We start from the raw sequence: 18,786 nt of genomic DNA, 5'->3' as shown, positions 1-18,786 counted from the left end.
GCAGCGGTGTCCGCACACCGTACACGCCGGCGGAGATGGATAAATTGTTCAAGGCGTACTTCGAAATCTCCGAAGATGCGGCGGTTGGCACGAACCAATCGGGCGATCACTTTTGGTGGCGCGTATCTCGCCGGTACAATGCAAACCGGCCGCCGGGAACGATCGAGCGCAACGAGAGTATGGTGCGAAGAAGTGGCTAGCCAACTCGCCGGAGCTAACTTGGGTAGCCCCGACGCCGGACCAAGCGGTTCCAACGCCGACCGCAAGGAAGGAAGAAGGCGGCGGCTGAGCGCCGGCGCTCCGCGACTCCATCGGCCCCCGCCCCCGAACCCGCACCCTATGTTCCACCTCCACCCCCGAACAACTCGTTGTGGGCCCTTTTGGCCCAACTCAATATGGCCGATAGGTCAACTATGACCCCCACGCAACTTCAAACGCACGAGGGCATGATAGTGGGTCTTCAAAAACAATTGGGGTTGTTGTCGCCGGATGAGTAGTCTTCCTCGGGTAATATTAGCCAATAATTATGTAATTTTTAATTTTTAGTATTTTAATTATGTAATTTTTAATTTTTAGGATTTTAATTATGTAATTTTTAATTTTTAGGATTTTAATTATGTCTTTTTTATTTTATTTGTATTTTGTAATATTTATTGTGATTTTTTAATGAATTTTAGTATTATGGAAATGTTTATGTTTAATTGAATATTAAATTAATTGTGCTCGTCCTTGCGGAAGAGCACAGTTGTAGGTGTTGTGCTCTTGCCAGAGAGCAGGCATGAATAGTACCGCCCGGACCCACAATCGTGCCGCTGGCAAGAGCACGGTTGTGGATGCTCTTAATCAAGAGTGGATCGGTAACTTTTCATACTGGAATTATCTTATTAAAAATATAAAGAAATGGGAGATTAAGATCCCGTCCCACTGTATAAGAAGTTTTTTTTGGGCATGATATTTTTTTTTAAAAATAGTTAAATAAGAAAAAAAAATTAAAAAGAGAAATAAAGTAAGATAGATAAATGTGTTGTTTTTGTAAAAGAAAAATCAAATGGGAGCAAAATGAGGTAAAAAAGAGCAAAGATATAAGAAACTAACATTGAGAGGAAAGTATAATTAAAAATTACTATAAAATAGAAGAAAATAAACTATAGAAAAACCAATGTACTACTAGTACTTAACTTAAACCAAGCACCTCACAGAAATCATCACATAAACATGAACAAAAGTCTTGATAGATAAAAGCAAAGAAAAACCAACGAGATCCTGCCAATCATCAATTTTAATTCTTAATCTTTTTGGCGATGATGGGATTGAAAACAGTCTGGAGCTCCTTCATCTTCTTGTTAAAATGATACACCTGTGCATGTTTGTTGGAAGCCACCACATTTTGCAACCTCTTATTGCCGTGACCATCCAACTTGGCAGCAGCAAAGCAGCACCATATGCCACAGCTTCGTCTGGATTAATAGTCTTGCATGCCTCGTTCCCACATCTGCTGGACCTTGGGAATCCTACTTGACCCACCCACCAGCACCACCTCATCTACGTTGCTCTTCTCCATCTTTGCATCAATCAGGCAACTCTCAACCAGTCCCATACACTTCTTGAATAAATCCATGTTAAGGTCCTCGAATTTAGCACGAGTAACTGCAGTAAACAGATCAACCCCCTTAAACAACGATTCAATCTGAATTCAGGCTTCCAAAGTTGAGGAAAGGATCCTCTTGGCTCTTTCACAAGCACTCTTCAATTTCCTGACTGCTCTTGAGTTCCCACTAATATCCTTACCAGTCTTTCTTTTAAACTCTTTCATCAAATGATTCACCATCCTATTGTCCATATCTTGGCCTCCAAGATGTGTATAGCCTTAGTCAATCACGTATTTAATATTTGCACATGCACGCACTATGTTGATAAATTCAGACACGTATCATGCCAGAAATTTTTGTCAAAGTTATGAAAGGATATTGACCAGAATTTAACCATACCTGATTTGTTTTTGGGATTTACTCTAAATAAGACTATCCTTCTCTTAATTTTATATGTACGTAAAGTAAAGTATATATGCAATAAAAAGACAATATTTGAAATCTAGCCACTATGTATGACTGTATTGTTATGGATGTTTTGAATACAATCATGCCGCAGCAAACAAGATAAAAGAAGAATGAAAACAATGGAAAATAGAAGAGAAAAAATCACCGAAAACAGTGTTGATGGGATTATTGGCGACTTGATTCTTGGCGGCGTCATCAATGAGACGATCGGTGGCAGTGAAAGCGACTTGAGACGGGGTGGTGCGGTTGCCCTGATCATTTGGTATGATCTCAATGCGGTCATGCTTCCACGCCACCACACATGAATACGTCGTCCCCAAATCGATTCCTATCGCCCGCCCTTCACCCTTTCCGGCCATCACAAAACAAAGGATCGAATACTTGAGATGCAGAAAAGTAGTAGAGGCGGGGGAAAGGAGAGAGAGGAGGTGTGTGTGTGTGTGTGATCCAAACCCGTGTGTGTGTGTGTGTGTTGGCGAGGGAAAGGAGAGAGGGGAGAGGGGAGTGGAAGGAGCAGAGGAGAGAGGAATACTTTCCTAATTTAGTTGTCGGTTTATTTTCCACTATCCAGCTCACTTTAATATTTTTTTTAATTTACAAAAGAGAGAAATATTTGCAACTATTTTCAACGAATAATTTTGAATCACTTTCACAACATAGATAATCAATTGTCCCGCACACAAGATATTGATATTGATCTTGTTCGATCCGACCCTATGAATATTACTTTCTGGATTTACAATTTCAACGATTCTCAGCGTTAGGCCACCAAGGATGCCAGAACCATTGCCGGCCTTAACATTATAAGGATCATCAATGAGCCTACGGCTGCCTCCATCGCATATGATCCGGAAAAAAGTGCTACTAGCACTGTGGCTAAGAATGTGCTCCTTTACGACCTTGATGGTGGTACGTTTGATGTGACTATAGCAATAATTGAGGAAGATGTCATTGAAGTGAGGCTACTACAGGCGATATTCATCTTGGAGGACAAGACATAGACAACTGGATGGTGAATGGCATCATGAAAGAATTCAATATCAAGAAAGGTAAGGATATGAGTGGGAATCCAAAAGCAGATTGAGGGTTTTCTTTTGAAAACTATGCCTACGACATGAGGAACGCCTACAGATGTGCAGCCGGAATTGAAGCAGCTGAGAATAAAGGAGATAGAGAAGCCTTCGAGTCTGTTATGAAATGGTTAGAGTCCAACAAACTTGCAAATGTTGATGCTTTCAAAGAGAAGTTGGAGGAGCTTAACAGGATTTACGAACGGTCCAAGATGCCCCACAATACCTTGTGCAGTGTCTTTTTTATTCTGTTTTATGTTGTAGAAATCGTTAATAGAATTCAGATGTTTTTTATCAGCCGTAAAGATTCTTCATAGTTTTTAGATTCTTTAGTCTCTTAAATTTCACTAAAAGACTAGTAAAAGATAATTTTGATTAAACTTATAGGAGTGACTCCTAAAAAAGAGCAAAGAAAGGAGAAACTAACAAAAATTGAGACGAATATAAACTAATAGTAAAACTGAACATAGTAACTTAAAGTTGGCATTTCGCAAGAATCATCACGATGATATTTTATCGTAGCTCTAAACAAAAATACAAGATAGATAAAAGCAAAGAGCCACGAGATCTTGCCACTCATCATTTTCCATTCATCTCGTCTTTATAATCTTCAGTCTTTGCACGTTTGTTGGCGATGAAGGGATTGAAAACAGTGTGTAGTTCCTTCATCTTATCTTTAAACTCATCAGCCTCTGCATGTTTGTTGGACTCCAACCACTGTGTGAAAGACTGGAAAGCCTTCTCCATCTTCTTCTTGTCTGCTGCTGTGACCTTTGCTGAACTTCTAACAGCGTTCCTTGTGTCGTAGGCGTACTTCTCCAAAGCATATCTCGCATCAGCCTTCTCCCTAAACCTCTCATCCTCCACCTTGTACTTCTCCGCATCCCCAATCATTCTCTCGATTTCTTCCTTAGACAGTCTGCCCTTGTCGTTGGTGATGGTGATGCTGCTCTTCGCTCCGGTCTCTGTGTCCTCCGCTGACACGTTCATGATACCATTTGCATCTATGTCGAAGCAAACATTGACTTTAGCAACACCTCTGGGCGCTGCTGGAATGCCTTGGAGACTGAATACTCCTAGCAGATTGTTGTCTGTTGCCTTGCTTCTTTCGCCCTCATACACCAGAAAATTCATACCGGTCTGATTGTCCTTTGCTGTGGTGACAATTTTCTCCATCCTTGTTGGTATAGGTGTATTCCTCGGAATAATCACGTGCATCACATCTCCATCGCCTGAAATACCAAGAGACAAAGGTGTAACATCCACAAATACCACATTTTGCACCTTCTCATTGCTTTCACCACTCAACTTGGCACCCAGCACTGCAGCACCATACGCCACAGCTTCGTCTGGATTAATGGTCTTCCGCACCTCTTTCCAACCAAACAACTCCTGCAACAACTCCTGCACCTTTGGAATCCTACTCGACCCGCCCACCAGCACCACCTCATCCACCCTGCTCTTCTCCACCTTTGCATCACTCACGCATTTCTCAACCAGTTCCATACACTTGTTGAATAAATCCATGTTAAGGTCTTCAAATTTCGCACGAGTGATAGTCGAAAACAAATCAATCCCCTCAAACAACGATTCAATCTCAATTGGGGTCTCGAAAGCTGAGGATAAGATCCTCTTGGCTCTTTCGCAAGCACTCTTCAATCTCCTAATAGCTCTTGCATTCCCACTCATGTCCTTACCCTTCTTGCTTTTGAACTCTTTCATGAAGTAATCCACCATCCTGTTATCCATGTCCTGTCCTCCAAGATGAGTATCGCCGGCGATAGCCTTCACTTCAATGACACCTGACTTAATTGTGGCCACAGACACATCAAACGTTCCCCCACCAAGGTCGAAAATCAGCACATTTTTTGCCACAATGCTAGTAACACCATTATCAAGACCGTAAGCAATGGCTGCAGCAGTAGGCTCATTGATTATCCTTATAATGTTGAGGCCAGCAATGGCTCCGGCAGCCTTGGTGGCCTGACGCTGAGAGTCGTTGAAATAAGCAGGCACAGTCACCACAGCATCCTTTACGGCTGATCCAAGATATGCCTCAGCGATTTCCTTCATCTTGGTAAGTACCATTGAGGAGATCTCCTCAGCATAAAAATGTTTCTCCTCCCCTCTGTAGGTTACCACTACCATAGGCTTGTCTGCAGCGTCAGGAATGACCTTGAATGGCCAAAATTTCATGTCATCCTTAACAGTTAGGTCATTGAATTTGCGACCGATCAACCTCTTTGCATCTAAGATACAAATTGAGTTACAACAAAGTTAAAACCAAGAAAATAAAATTGTGGCTGGATTGGATTAGTAGCATCTCTTCCAACCACACCACATATCGTCAACTGCCCATATATTGCCAAAAAAACCACCAAAATTTGGTCAAATACTCAGTCAATGGCTGACAAAACCACATTTTTCTTAATTGTCCCATAATCTCAAATTCGACAAAAAGTCAGAAAAAATTATTCTACAGACATAACATTCAACTACTTAAACGACGTTGTTAATACACTTAATTACTCAATCACACTTTATATGCTTACACATGTTCGCGCGCAATACATCATGCCGAAAATTTTCATCACGTAACAATTAAAAATATGTACATTAAGACAGGGGATTTACCATTAATCAGCCAAACTTGATTTTATTGGCAATTTGCCCCAAATAAGACTATCCTTAATCTTAATAAGACTATCCTTAATCTTAAGGCTATGGGAAACACCCCATAAATGTAGAACACAGGACGAAATAAACTAGGTCATAATAGGAGAATACCTTAGCTCATTATTACTTTGTTTTGCTGATTATATTAATATCGGATTTTAAGATGAACTAAACAATCTAACACTGAAGTAGGTCATATTAAAATTCAACTTTCCTATAGTGCACTAAAAAGGCAATGTTTGGCCACTATGTATGAATATATTAAAAGTTTGTTATGAATCTTTTTTAGTTTCAACTGTTATGAATCTTTTAAATATATGCATGCAGCAACAAACAAGGGGAAAAGAAGACTGAAAATCATGGAAAATAGAAGAGAAAAGTAACCGAAAACAGTGTTGATGGGGTTATTGGCGACTTGATTCTTTGCGGCGTCGCCGATGAGACGATGGGAGTCGGTGAAAGCAACGTGAGACGGCGTGGTGCGGTTGCCCTGATCGTTCGGTATAATCTCAATGCGGTCGTGCTTCCACGCTGCCACACACGAGTAAGTAGTCCCCAAATCGATCCCTATCGCCCGGCCTTCGCCCTTTCCCGCCATCACAAAACCAAACGAGGGAATACTTTTATTGGCAACGAACTGCAGAAAAGTAACAAGTTTGTTCTGACTTCTGAAACCCTATTCTTATATATATATAGAGAGAATTACTTAACTCCGCCACTACAACAGAAGTACTCCTAACAATTAGAGCAAGGATTTTTCAATTAAATTATCAATTAAAATCATTCTAGTAATTACTATTATTTTTATTATTGTTATATGATACTGGTACAATATAAAGTATAGTAGGAGTATTGTTATATAATTTACACTAAGATTTAGTTATGCGTCTTTGTATATTTGTGTTAATCTTTTAGCGGAGAGATAAATATTTACCTACAAGTGGGGATTTTTTTAGTTTTTACATTTTTTCTTTCTCAACATGTTTTTGATATTAACACTTCTTTAGCTTTTTTTTATTTGACATTTTCTGTGATAATACATACAATTTTCTACCCTTCTTGTTAATTGAATCACATTTTTTTTTCAAATTTGTAAAATAATTAAATCATTTGTATTTTAAGTAAAAATATTATTCTTTCATGATAATTTATTCTCTTTTCATCTATTCTTATTTTATTCTTCCATTCTTCCTCCACTTAATATATTATTTTAAGCTCTCTTTTTTAGCTACAAATTCTAGGAAGCTCTGTCTTTCATTTTGTGATTGTGAGCATGGCCACGTCTGCCATTTGAAGATGAGTTTGTGTATTTGTTAAACTTCTACACATGATCATATCACATGAATTATTTTTTCCACAACTTTATTGTTATTATTGCAAATATATGAATATATATTGCTCGGGTTATAAGATGTCTAAATCCATAATCACCGTATGATTTTTTGGCTAGAGACTAGAGTTGTACTACTCCTTTCTCATGTAATTAGCATTGTTTGGTGAATTGAACCCATGATGACTAATAACTTGAAATTTAATTTATCTTTTAGGGACAACGTTTATTTATATCCAATCCAACTCACATTATCTATACGTCTATAGGAGTATATCATAATTAAAACAAGGTTTTAAGTACAAAAAAACATTAGTACTAACGTTTACTCGAAAAGCAAATAGATTCCTAACATTAAATTTTGTTCAAAGCAAATGAATCCCTAATGTCAATATATTGCAAGAAATAAACCCTATGTCCAACAACATAAAAATAAAGAAAACATTTAAATATAATTAACCAATTCAAACATTTCTCATTTATTCATTTGAACTCAGTGGACTCTTAATAAGCGTATCTAAGCTCAAAAAAACTGCTCTAATCCAACTGAATAAAAAATTTACCATTGCTCTAGTATTTCTTAATAAAAACCAGAAATTGTAATGCAAAGCCAAACACATGCAACACTTTCGTCAACCCAAATTCCATTCACTATATCGATACGAATAAAATTAAAAATAAAAATAAAAAACAAAAAACAAGTGTATGATAAATAGTATATCCCAACAATACTCGGACTGGCAGAGTGCATCTTAGCAACAATGGGATTGTAAGCTCCTCCAACTTCTCATTGAAAGCATCAACTTTTGCAAGTTTGTTTGACTCCAACCATTTCATAGTAGACTCGAATGCCTTCTCTATCTCCTCCTTGTCGGCTGCTTCAATCCTTGTTGCACATCTCGTGGTTTCCCTCATGCCGTAGGTGAACTTCTCCAAACCGTACCTTGCTTCAACCTTCTTCCTATACTCTTCGTCCTCCCTCTTGTACTTCTTTGCATCTTTCACCATCTTCTCTATTTCATACTTAGACGGCCTGCACTTATTATCGTTGGTAATGGTGATCTTGTTCTTCGTACCATTCTCATTGTCTTCTCCATTCAACTTGGCAGCTAGCACTGCAGCACCATATGCCACAACTTCATATACATTAAAGGTCTTGCACGACTCTTTTCCATCGAAAAACTCCTGGAACATCTCCTGCACCTTGGGAATCCTACTCGACCCGCCCACCAGAACCACCTCATCCACACTACTCTTATCCATCTTTGCATCACTCAAGCATTTCTCCACCAGATCCATACACTTGATGAATAAATCTATGTTGAGTTCATTAAATCCAGCATGAGTGATGGTCGAAAGCAGAGCAATCCCCTCAAACAATGATTCAATCTCAATTGGGGTTTCTAAAGCAGAGGAAAGGACAATCTTGGCTGTTTCGCAAGCACTCTTCAATATCCTAATAGCTCTTCCATTCCCACTAATATCCATACCTGTCTTGCTTTTAAACTCTTTCACAAAGTGATCCACCATCTTGTTGTCTATGTCCTTCCCTCCAAGACTCCAAGATGAGTATCCCGGCAACAGCCTTCACTTCAATGCCATCTCTCCTAGCCGTGGCCACAGACACATTGAACGTGCCACCACCACCAAGGTTGAAAATCAGCACATTCTTTGCCACGGTGCACATAACCCTTTCATCAAAACCATATGCACTCATCGACGATCCTTATAACGTTGAGGCAAGCAATGGGTCCAGCCACCTCGGTGGCTTGACGTTGGGAGTCGTTAAAAGAAGCAGGCACAGTAACGACCGCATCCGTGACAGGTGATCCAAGATATGCCTCCGCGATATCCTTCATCTTGGTAAGCACCATTGACGAAATCTCCTCAAGCAGAAAACTGTTTCTCCTCCCCTTTGTAGGTTACCGCGATCATAGGCTCGTCATCAGCGCCAGGAACGACCTTGAATGGCCAATATATCATGTCACTCTGAACCGTTGGATCACTGAATTTGCAACCAATCAACCTCTTTGCATCTATCAAGTACAGATATTGTTATTAAACAAAGAAAATAAAATTAGAAACCACTCCCAATTTCATCTAATTCAACTCATACACACAAATTTTTCTCAATGTTTCAACTATGCTTGATGCAGCAGGGTAAAAAAAAGAATGAAAACCATGGAAAATAAAAGGGTGAAACTCACCGAAGACAGTGTTGATGGAATTCATGGCGGCGGCGCCGATGAGACGGTGGGAGTCGGTGAAAGCGACGTGAGACGGCGTGGTGTGGTTGCCCTGTTCGTTTCGTATAATCTCAACGCGGTCGTGCTTCCACACCGCCACACGCGAGTAAGTAGTCCCCAAATCGATCCCTATCGCAAGCCCTCCGGCCATCACGAAACAGACGATCGGATATTTGCTCGTCGAAAACGTGAAATTTTTCGGCAGAAAAGTGGCAAGTTTGATTTGAAAATTGAAAATTTGAGTCCCTATATATATAGAGGGAATTACGTGGACCCCGCCAACATCATATTGGGCCACGTTTTATAAATCTTTCCTTTTTTTAGAGCACCCGCAACGCGTGCCGTTGCGGTGCCTTATTTCGTTCCGGAGGAACGGAACCGCGGCGGCACGCGTTGCAGCCGCCCGTGTCGTCGCCAATCCGTGCCGGTGCCGTGCCGGGTGCCGTTCCCGTGAGACGCGGCACGACACTTTCCGCCACGCGCCGAGGCGACGTGGCGGCCTCCCATTCGTCGCGTGACGCCCACTCGCTGCCCCGCGAGTGGGCGTCGTCACGGTGACGCAATAATTCGATTTTTTTTTTAAATTCGAATTTAATTAAAAAAAATGCAACGGTATTGTTACCGTTTTTTTTGCAGATTTTATTTATTTATTTTTTTTTAATTTATTTACTCTATAAATACTCCTATTTCATACTCATTTCACTCACAAACACACATCTATTTCTCTCAGATCCTTTCTATTTCCACCCCAATTTTCATCACAAATCAACTCTGTTTTTCTTCTCCCAAATTTAATCAAACTAATGGATCATTTTGAACAAATGCGTCAAATATTGGAACAATCACTTGAAGAAGATCGACAACGGGAGGCGGAAGAAGCCGCGCCGCCCCAACGACGCTCCCGTACGTACATCCATCGTAACCGGGAGGAAGCCGCCGCAAGGTTAGTACGCGACTACTTCTGCGATAACCCGGTTTGGGGAGATACGTACTTCCGTCGTCGTTTCCGCATGGGGAAACCGTTATTTCTCCACATCGCCAATACTTTGGCAGCCCGGGAAGAGTTCTTCCAGGAAGGGTTCGACGCGGTCGGCCGTCCCAGCCACACGACGCTGCAGAAATGTACTGCAGCAATCCGCCAGCTTGCGACTGGACAAACGACCGACATGTTCGACGAATACCTCCACATCGGAGACAGCACTGGGCGAATGTGCTTGCTCAAATTCTGCAAAGGCGTCCGGGCAGCCTTCACCGACGAATTTCTCCGGAGGCCAAGCACGACCGATTGTCAGTTCCTGCTCGACCTTCACGAAACAGTGCACGGATTCCCCGGGATGCTCGGCAGCGTCGATTGCATGCACTGGCAATGGAAGAATTGCTCGGTGGCGTGGAAGGGGTCCTACACGAGCGGCCACAAAGGCACCCACCCAACCGTTATACCTGAGGCCGTTGCCGACTACCGCATTTGGATCTGGCACGCATACTTCGGGGTTCCCGGGTCGAACAACGACGTAAACGTGCTCCACCAGTCCGACCTCTTGACCGAAGTTTTGGATGGTAAAGCGCCGACCATCAACTTCGTCGCCAACAACCGGCTTTATAAAATGGGGTACTATCTCGCCGATGGCATCTACCCGAAGTGGCCTACCTTCGTGAAGACGTCCAGTGGGTTTGCGAACCCATAGCAGGCTCTTTTTGCGCAGAAGCAGGAGGCCGCTCGCAAGGATGTGGAGAGGGCGTTCGAGGTTCTCCAAGCGAGCTTCAACATCATCAAAGCCCCGCTCGTACGTGGTTCATGGAGAACATGGTCGACATCATGTATACGTGCATAATCTTGCACAACATGATAGTCCAAGACGAAGGACCCAAGGCGGGAAATTGGTTCGACCCCGAATCCCCCGGAAGCCCAACCGCAAGTAGTCCGCCTCGAAGTGGAGCGCATCCGTCTATACAAGAACGGTTATCTATTCGTGCAAGGACACGCGACTCTAGCGCACACACCCAACTCCAACAGGATCTAATTGAGCACATTTGGGCAAACTTTGGCAGATGAAATTATTAAAATTGTGTACTTTTATTTTTTTAGGATTTTAATTGTGTGCTTTTTATTTTTTTAAGTTTAAGTTGTAACTTTGTTTTAATGTTGTGTATTTTTTAATAAAGTGTGTTTGTTTTTTATTAAAGTGTGTTTGTTTTAATTGAATTGAGTTGGAAATAAAAATAAAAAATGAAATTGAATGAATAGTAATTTAAGGAACGGAGGGTTGCAGGTTCCGTTCCTTAGTTAAGGAATGGAGTAAAAAAGTACAGTGGGGCCCGCAAATAGTAGTTTAAGGAACGGTTTAGGAACGGTATAGGAACAGCGTTGTGGATGGCCTTATAATTAAGGGCAAGAATTTTCGATTAAATTATTTCTTTTAGCTTATTATGTTATTTTTAGTGAATGAGTTGAAGTCGTTTTAGTTTTCTAGCAAGCTCTCTTTGTCTTTCATTTTGTGATGTGAGCATGGCCACGACTGCCATTTTAAGAAGAGTTTCTGTATTTGTTTCTTATACACATGATCATATCTTATGAATTATTTTTGCCACAACTTTATTGTTATTATTGGAAATATATAAATATATATTGCAGCTCGCGTTAGATGTCTAAATCCATAATAATTATCTAGAAATTCGAATTCATGTGGTAAAGTAACCTAGAAAATCAACATATGATTTTTTCGCAATAGTGTATTTCGATACCTTTTAGTTGACTAGTCAATTTCATAACTTATAAAAGTAGCTAATTACTTGAGATTTAAGTTATCTCTTAGAAATAGCGTTTTCACACATCGAATCCAATTAACAATAATTACACCTCTTTATATCAAAGTAATTAAAAATTAGGGACCATTTCAATAATCTATCTTGTGTGCGTGCGTTCAGCTAATAGAAGAGTGGTTCGTGTCCGAAGCCAAAAGTCTCAGACTCGAGTTGATGCAGCCTATGAATTTCTATTCATTTATCAATAAAAAAACAAGGTAAGTACCAAAACCACTAATAACGTTTGCTCAAAAAGCAAATAAATACCTGGCATTTTGTATTAAAGCAACTTGATTCCAAACGTTTATAGAAAAAAGCAAATGAATCCCTAACGTTAACAAATTGCACCAAATAAATTCCTCTGTCCAACACAGATAAGAATAAATAAAACATTTAAACATAATTACCTTGTTCGAAGCTCAAGAATACTGCTCTAATCCAACTGAATAATAAAATTACTATAGTATTATATTGCTTTAAAAAAAACTGTGCAAAGAGAATCTCCAGTCCACACAACACTTTCGTCAACCCAAATTCCATTCACTATATCAATACGAATAAAATCAAAATAAAAAAATAAAACAAAAGTGTATGGTTTCTCTAACGTAAAATCTGGTTCCTCTACTACATTTGTACACGAAATTCTTGTCAATTTATGCCCAAAATCTCCGACCAGCAGTAATCATTCCCTTTTGAGAATTCCTAAATAAATTATGCATAACAAAAAGAGGAGAGAAGTTAGCTAATGATGTCTCATATTTGAGCTGCGAAGGGTGAGGCCATGCAAAAATTTAGTATATCCCAACAAACTAAGTTTGCCGTTGGGCTTCAACCAATCTCTCAGCATTGAATACGCAGTAGACCCGACGTTCAGCTCCTGCATCCAACCAGATTTTATTAGCTACGAGCGAGACAAGATTAGTTAGTTAGTTAGTTAGTTATGACATGATATATACGTACCCGGGCTAATTCCTCTACTGATATAACACGGCTACCCTCCTCTTCGAAATGCTCGAAAGCTGTGGAAGCAATTTGCTCCCATTTGTCCAGGGCCTCTAGTTGGTATGTGCTGATGGCAGCTGCACAGAACTCTTCGAACTCCATCTTTCGATAAGCTAACGGCGCCATCTGAAGTAACCCCACAAAAAAAAAGAAATATTAACTTATTTAGATTAGTATAGTTATATATGTGTGTAGTGAGAGGTGTTGATAAGGTAGCTAACCGCGTGAAGGATATCTGGGACCCTAGAAGTCTTCATGGCATCGGTGGCATTACGTGCAAGAGCCTGCAAAAACAGTTATACCATCTCAATACGGGGCATGTGTGATTCAGAAATTGAGGGACGGGAGGTTAAGCTTGACAACCTTTTTGAAGTTTTCGAGAGATACTCGCCCATCCTCACTAGGCTCTAGAAGCATGAATTGTGCTCTGAGATAGATCAGCTCCTCCTCACTCAATGCTTTCGAGAGAGCCTGTATGTAACCATCGGATGATCAAACAAGGCCATTAATCGAAGGTGGGTGTAACAATTACTCATGAAAACCATAGAACTTTAGTGTAGAAGGAATCCTCATATAGACTTCGAACTCGCCTTGTATCTATGTATTAAAGGATGGGAACTGTAATAAAATAAACAAACTTTCAAAATCACATCTTGCGAAACAGCGGACATACCTTTAGTGCTGCATGTTTAAAAGGTGTAGCGTGTAGATATGTTTTCACTAACTTATACACCAATATGTCTAGCGGAATTGGATGGCTTTCGCTTCGCAACCAAGGGTGAGCTGCATATGCAAAGAAATGTAAGTTAGCTGCATCATTTAGCAATATATTGGCGACTTCAGTTCGGGTTTAAATGGATTTTGTGAGAAACTCATGGAACAATACTAACTCAAAGCTTGGGCGGCAGTCATTCTTTTCCGGTAATCCTTGTTCAGAAGTCGCTTCACGAAGTCCTTGGCATGTGAAGAGACAGATGGCCAAGGTGTGTCCTCAAAGTTTGGCTCAGCCCTCAAAACAGAACGGAATATTCCAGACTCCGTTCTTGCCCAAAATGGTCTACTACCACAAAGCAAAATATAGGTAATGACACCGATACTCCATATGTCAGCCTCCACACTGTAAGATCTGTGAAGAACCTCAGGAGCTACATAATAAGCACTTCCAACAATATCATTTAGTCTTTCATCTGCAACGTCAAAAGTAGAGCAGAAATTAGAAAACTAAGATACCCACTTTAAAAATGCAAAGCATTAGTAAGAAAAGTGCAAGGAACGTCGGTGAAAGATGTTACACCTTGTTGGTAACAACTTTTTGCTTCACTAAAACAGTGCAAATAAAAAAAAACATTTCTACATATATCCACGTGTTATAACTGATACAAGCTTGGGTTCGGGGAAGTTCACGAGTTCAAATAATTAGGCAGAGGGATGCAATTCACCTAGAAGCAACTAATCTAATAAACATTTTCTCAGAAATTGACTTATCGAGCAATACCTCATGTCATAGTAATCAAAAATAGGAAGAAAATCTACGAGGTTTTACAGCAAGTTGAAAGAGAGCAGTTTTCAAAAAACGGGGTGATGAAATGGATTGTTACCTGTTCTGATGAAGTCAGAAAGACCAAAGTCAATGAGTTTCATATCAGCATCTTCACTTCTGGAGGCAAATAGAAAATTCTGAGGATTGGAATTAGCATCGATGTCATGATGGAAAGTTATAATAAGTCTTCTATCAAGAGCTATATCAAGCTGATGGGAAAAAGAAACATTCTGTGTACCTCAGGTTTCAAGTCACGGTGGACAACACCTTGAAGATGACAAAATGCAACAACACTAAGAATCTGAACGATAATAAGTTTTGCTTCTTCTTCAGTATATCTACCACCTCTGAAATGAATAAACTATTGTTGGTGTTTTTCTTGCAACCATCACAAAGATGGCTTAAAATTAGAACATAAACGAATATCAGTTTTCTCAGTTTCTCCTCCCTGATAGATTGCAGGCAGGACTATGAAAGGAAAGCTTACTTTGCCAATATTCTGTCAAGCAGTTCTCCACCATCACACAACCTGTAAGAAAATCAGAATTACAAACGCTATTGGTTCAAAGACTAATAGTACAAACTTTTAAAACTCCTGCCAGTCCCAGTTTCAATTATTATCTATCTTTCTCGTATATCTTTTACTACTATTAAAGAAATATTTCGAAATCAAAACGTAAAGTTTGTTTGTTCAAACATGTGAGAATTTTTATATGCGAATCCATTGGGTTAAAAGGAGATAACTCCTACCAGAAGACAGAATTATATTACAGGATGTTACAAGAAAAAACCTTGCACGAAACCATCACATAGACCAAAGTCCAAAGATAGAACAAAAGTACAGTAACTCTTTAAGTTCGATATCTATCACTTTAATAACCGAAATTCTAACTTCAAGAAAAATAAGACTGTTAGAAGAAAAATATCAGTCGTATTGGAGTGGAGCCTCTGTACGACAGACCAAAATCCATGAGATGGTTCTGAAAAGGACTTGTGGAAGATTCATATATCAAATACTAAAGGAAAATACTTAACTAAATCAACATCCAAGGTGGGGAACAGAATAGTCTCCACCATAAGGTCAACAATGATATAAAGTTATTCATAGAAGATGGTTTTACAGAAAACTGTAGTATGTGTTAGCAAGCATCAACTATCTTTTCCTAGATTAAGAAACTAACAAAAAATTTCCTGATCTAGGAAAAGCGTAAAAAGTAAAGTGGGCAAATCAGGAAAAGTTGCAAGCTTCACTCAACAAAGATTCAATTGTGTACACAACAGCACAGGGAAAAGAGAGATACGTACTCCATTATTATGTATACATTATTGGTATCCTCGCAAGCGTCATAAAATCTAACTAGATGTCTATGACCTGAGAGAGCTTTCAAAATTTTCACTTCTCTGCGAACATCTTCAATTGATATTGCAGTCGTCATCTGCCAAACAGCTTATTGAGATATAAATCGAGTTTCATAGCATCATAAAATTCATTCAGAAAGAAGCCATCAGTAGTATAAAAGAAAACTGTGTATTTGACGCATACACGGGTCTATCCATTTCATTTGACCTGCTAAAGATGGAATTTATCTTCCCAAGTACCCTTAATGCTTATCTTACTGTTACTCTAATCCAAAGGTTTACTTCTCCCACCAGTAAAGATACTGATAGTTGTCTGCTCATTATGCACTTCCACCATCTCCATAAAATAATGCACCGACAAGGACACTGACAAATTATTATGTTTTGCAGCTGAAGATAGTTCATTTTATCATTCGACAATCATTTTAAGTGGAAAGCAAAAGACATATCTAAATGACTCTGGAGCAGTCATATTAGAACCCATACAATTGAAGGGACCTTATATTACATAATAAAATGACGCCGAAAATGAAATTATCGAATCAAGTGAGTCTGTTCGTGTATATTCTTGTTACATCAACCAATATGATTACTCAGTCCGTGCTTCATTTGAAACCACAACCTCCCTTCACCTCAACAGTCACCCCATAAACTTAAGCTCATCAGTTAAGAAACAAATTCTGCAACTTGAGATATATGTTTGATTCGTATCAATAATCCTAAACCTGTTTCCCTGATCTGCTAAACATGCACCATCCTATCTAAACCAGAATTACATCATTGATCAGCTAATCAAAACAAAAAAAGATGCCTTTTTTAAGTCTACACATCCCCCCTCCATTTTATACATAATCAAAGACAAAACTGTTAGCTAATTATTGTTGTTGAATCCTTGGCATATGTTTTTGTAGACTTCCTAACAATTGTGAATCAATTGGCTATGAAATAAAGATGTTTAATTAGACAAGAAAAGCAAAGCACATTATAAATTGAGATGAACCTTGGATTTGGAGATGATTTTAACAGCAAGAGGCAAATCCTTGAGCTCCCCCTTTCTGCCCTTGGCAAAGCAGGTATGACCAAAATGCCCTCTGCCGACCTCCTTCCCAAGCTCATACTTTGCCCCAAAATTCTTATTATACCCAAAATTCTTATCCAGCGCGTGGTGGTGCTGCTGCTGCGGCGGCGGCGCCGCATCCTCCGCCGCCGCCGCATCCTCCGGAATCGCGCCGTGGCGGGGCGACTTCTTCCTGTTCCCCAGCTTCCTCAGCGACGCCCTGATGTGTTTCGCCGGAGACGGCGGCGGAAAGGGCTTTTTGAAGAACCTCAACGGCGTGGACCTCGCCGGAGACGGAGAGACGCCGCCGGGAGTCGCGGGGTAGGGGCTCGGCCAGGCGCTGTTCGCGGCGGAGGATCTCGCCGGAGTGCCGTTGGGAGGAGGCGTCTGGGGAGGGAGATCGGCGGAGGCGGTGGTTGGGTACTCATCGTTGCTTACCGTGGGGATCGTCTTACCGTAGCACTGCCCCATCAGCAGTGAGTGTCAACTCTCTCTCTCTCTCTGTTTCTCTCTCTGCGAATAACAGAGTTTCTTCTTCTTCTTCCTCTATACTGTCTTCTACTATTCCTATACGGATAAAAAAGTATATACGTTTCTTTGTCTGTATCCGTATTTCTCCATTTTTTTGTAATAAAATCGAAATCAGAAAATTCAAATGTGACAAAATGTAACTGAGTCAAAACAAAGTTAATTGGACAAAGAGACGAAAAACACACACACATACACTAATTTTAATCTTTTTCTAGAGAAAGAGGAAATTAATTAGTAAAAAATGAAGAGTGAGATTTTCTGCAATATGCAAAGATAGAAGCAAAATTAAGAGGAAAGGAAATTATTGAATTACTAGTAATAAATGCTCTCTATTCCACACCTAATGATGACACATCCACATTTTGTATATGCAAATCAAATTTTAAACGAATTCAAACCAGATATTTATTTAATTGAAAGTAAAACTCAAACTTATTAAGCTTGAGAACATGCTACACGCAGTATTAGGTTAACAAGAAGTCAACTAATTAGAAAATTTTAAATAGGTGTGATGCTGTGTGACAGTGTGAGAGCAGCTTAACCAACATTTGAAAAATCATACTCGGCCGTAATTTAGATCGAAGATTCGAATCATCACGGTCAAAAAATTATTAATGTTCTTTAATATAGAAAGGGAAAAAACTTGATTATGAGAAGTTTATTTATGGATTTGGGGCTTTACTGTACCTTCATTTTGGGCCTATTTATTGTATTTATTATGAGTTGATTAAATTGCAACGCAATAAATTAAATTCTTGTTATGGTATTTATTGCGTTGTAAATTATCTGGTGGTGATTTTTCATCAATTATAGCTTTACCTATGTTAGTTGGTGAACGTATTTATCATTTTATCCCCAGCCTGCAGCTGTAAATCAGGCCGGCCCAGTTGAGATTTGGATCTAGGCCCAATTTATGTATGATTGTACAGAGATCAAATAAAAAATACTAACACAAAATATATATATATAAATAAAATATATGTATATATGCTAACACAAAAGAACTCACATCATAATCTCATGGTCAAGCATGTTATAAATGTAAATTTATAGTAATTGGTAACCACACTACATTTGTGTGTTGAAAAAGTTTAGAGCTGGTAAAGGTGTTAAGTG

At 39.6% G+C, this 18,786-nt stretch overlaps 2 protein-coding genes and 1 pseudogene across 2 annotated transcripts; all 3 read right to left on the bottom strand.

Annotated features, from left to right (window-relative positions):
• Positions 1–1,178: 1,178 nt before the first annotated feature.
• LOC121777061 (heat shock cognate 70 kDa protein-like) lies at positions 1,179–2,544 on the bottom strand. The gene is made up of 2 exons (XM_042174187.1): positions 2,203–2,544; positions 1,179–1,647 (listed from the first exon to the last, which is right to left on the bottom strand). The coding sequence occupies exons 1-2, from the start codon at positions 2,414–2,416 to the stop codon at positions 1,463–1,465; spliced, it is 399 nt and encodes a 132-aa protein (XP_042030121.1). The 5' UTR covers positions 2,417–2,544; the 3' UTR covers positions 1,179–1,462.
• Positions 2,545–3,582: 1,038 nt separating this feature from the next.
• Positions 3,583–9,573, bottom strand: LOC121777494 (annotated as a pseudogene).
• A 3,055-nt stretch (positions 9,574–12,628) lies between these two features.
• On the bottom strand, positions 12,629–17,757 carry LOC121777771 (CDPK-related kinase 3-like). Its single transcript, XM_042175126.1, has 11 exons — positions 17,083–17,757; positions 16,029–16,159; positions 15,211–15,252; positions 14,962–15,070; positions 14,782–14,860; positions 14,074–14,370; positions 13,857–13,966; positions 13,547–13,654; positions 13,405–13,467; positions 13,142–13,309; positions 12,629–13,058 (listed from the first exon to the last, which is right to left on the bottom strand). The coding sequence occupies exons 1-11, from the start codon at positions 17,608–17,610 to the stop codon at positions 12,924–12,926; spliced, it is 1,770 nt and encodes a 589-aa protein (XP_042031060.1). The 5' UTR covers positions 17,611–17,757; the 3' UTR covers positions 12,629–12,923.
• Positions 17,758–18,786: the final 1,029 nt, after the last annotated feature.

This window comes from Salvia splendens, chromosome 18 (assembly GCF_004379255.2).
Source record: "Salvia splendens isolate huo1 chromosome 18, SspV2, whole genome shotgun sequence".
NCBI lineage: Eukaryota > Viridiplantae > Streptophyta > Magnoliopsida > Lamiales > Lamiaceae > Salvia > Salvia splendens.
This window is presented reverse-complemented; position numbering and strand designations above follow the sequence as displayed.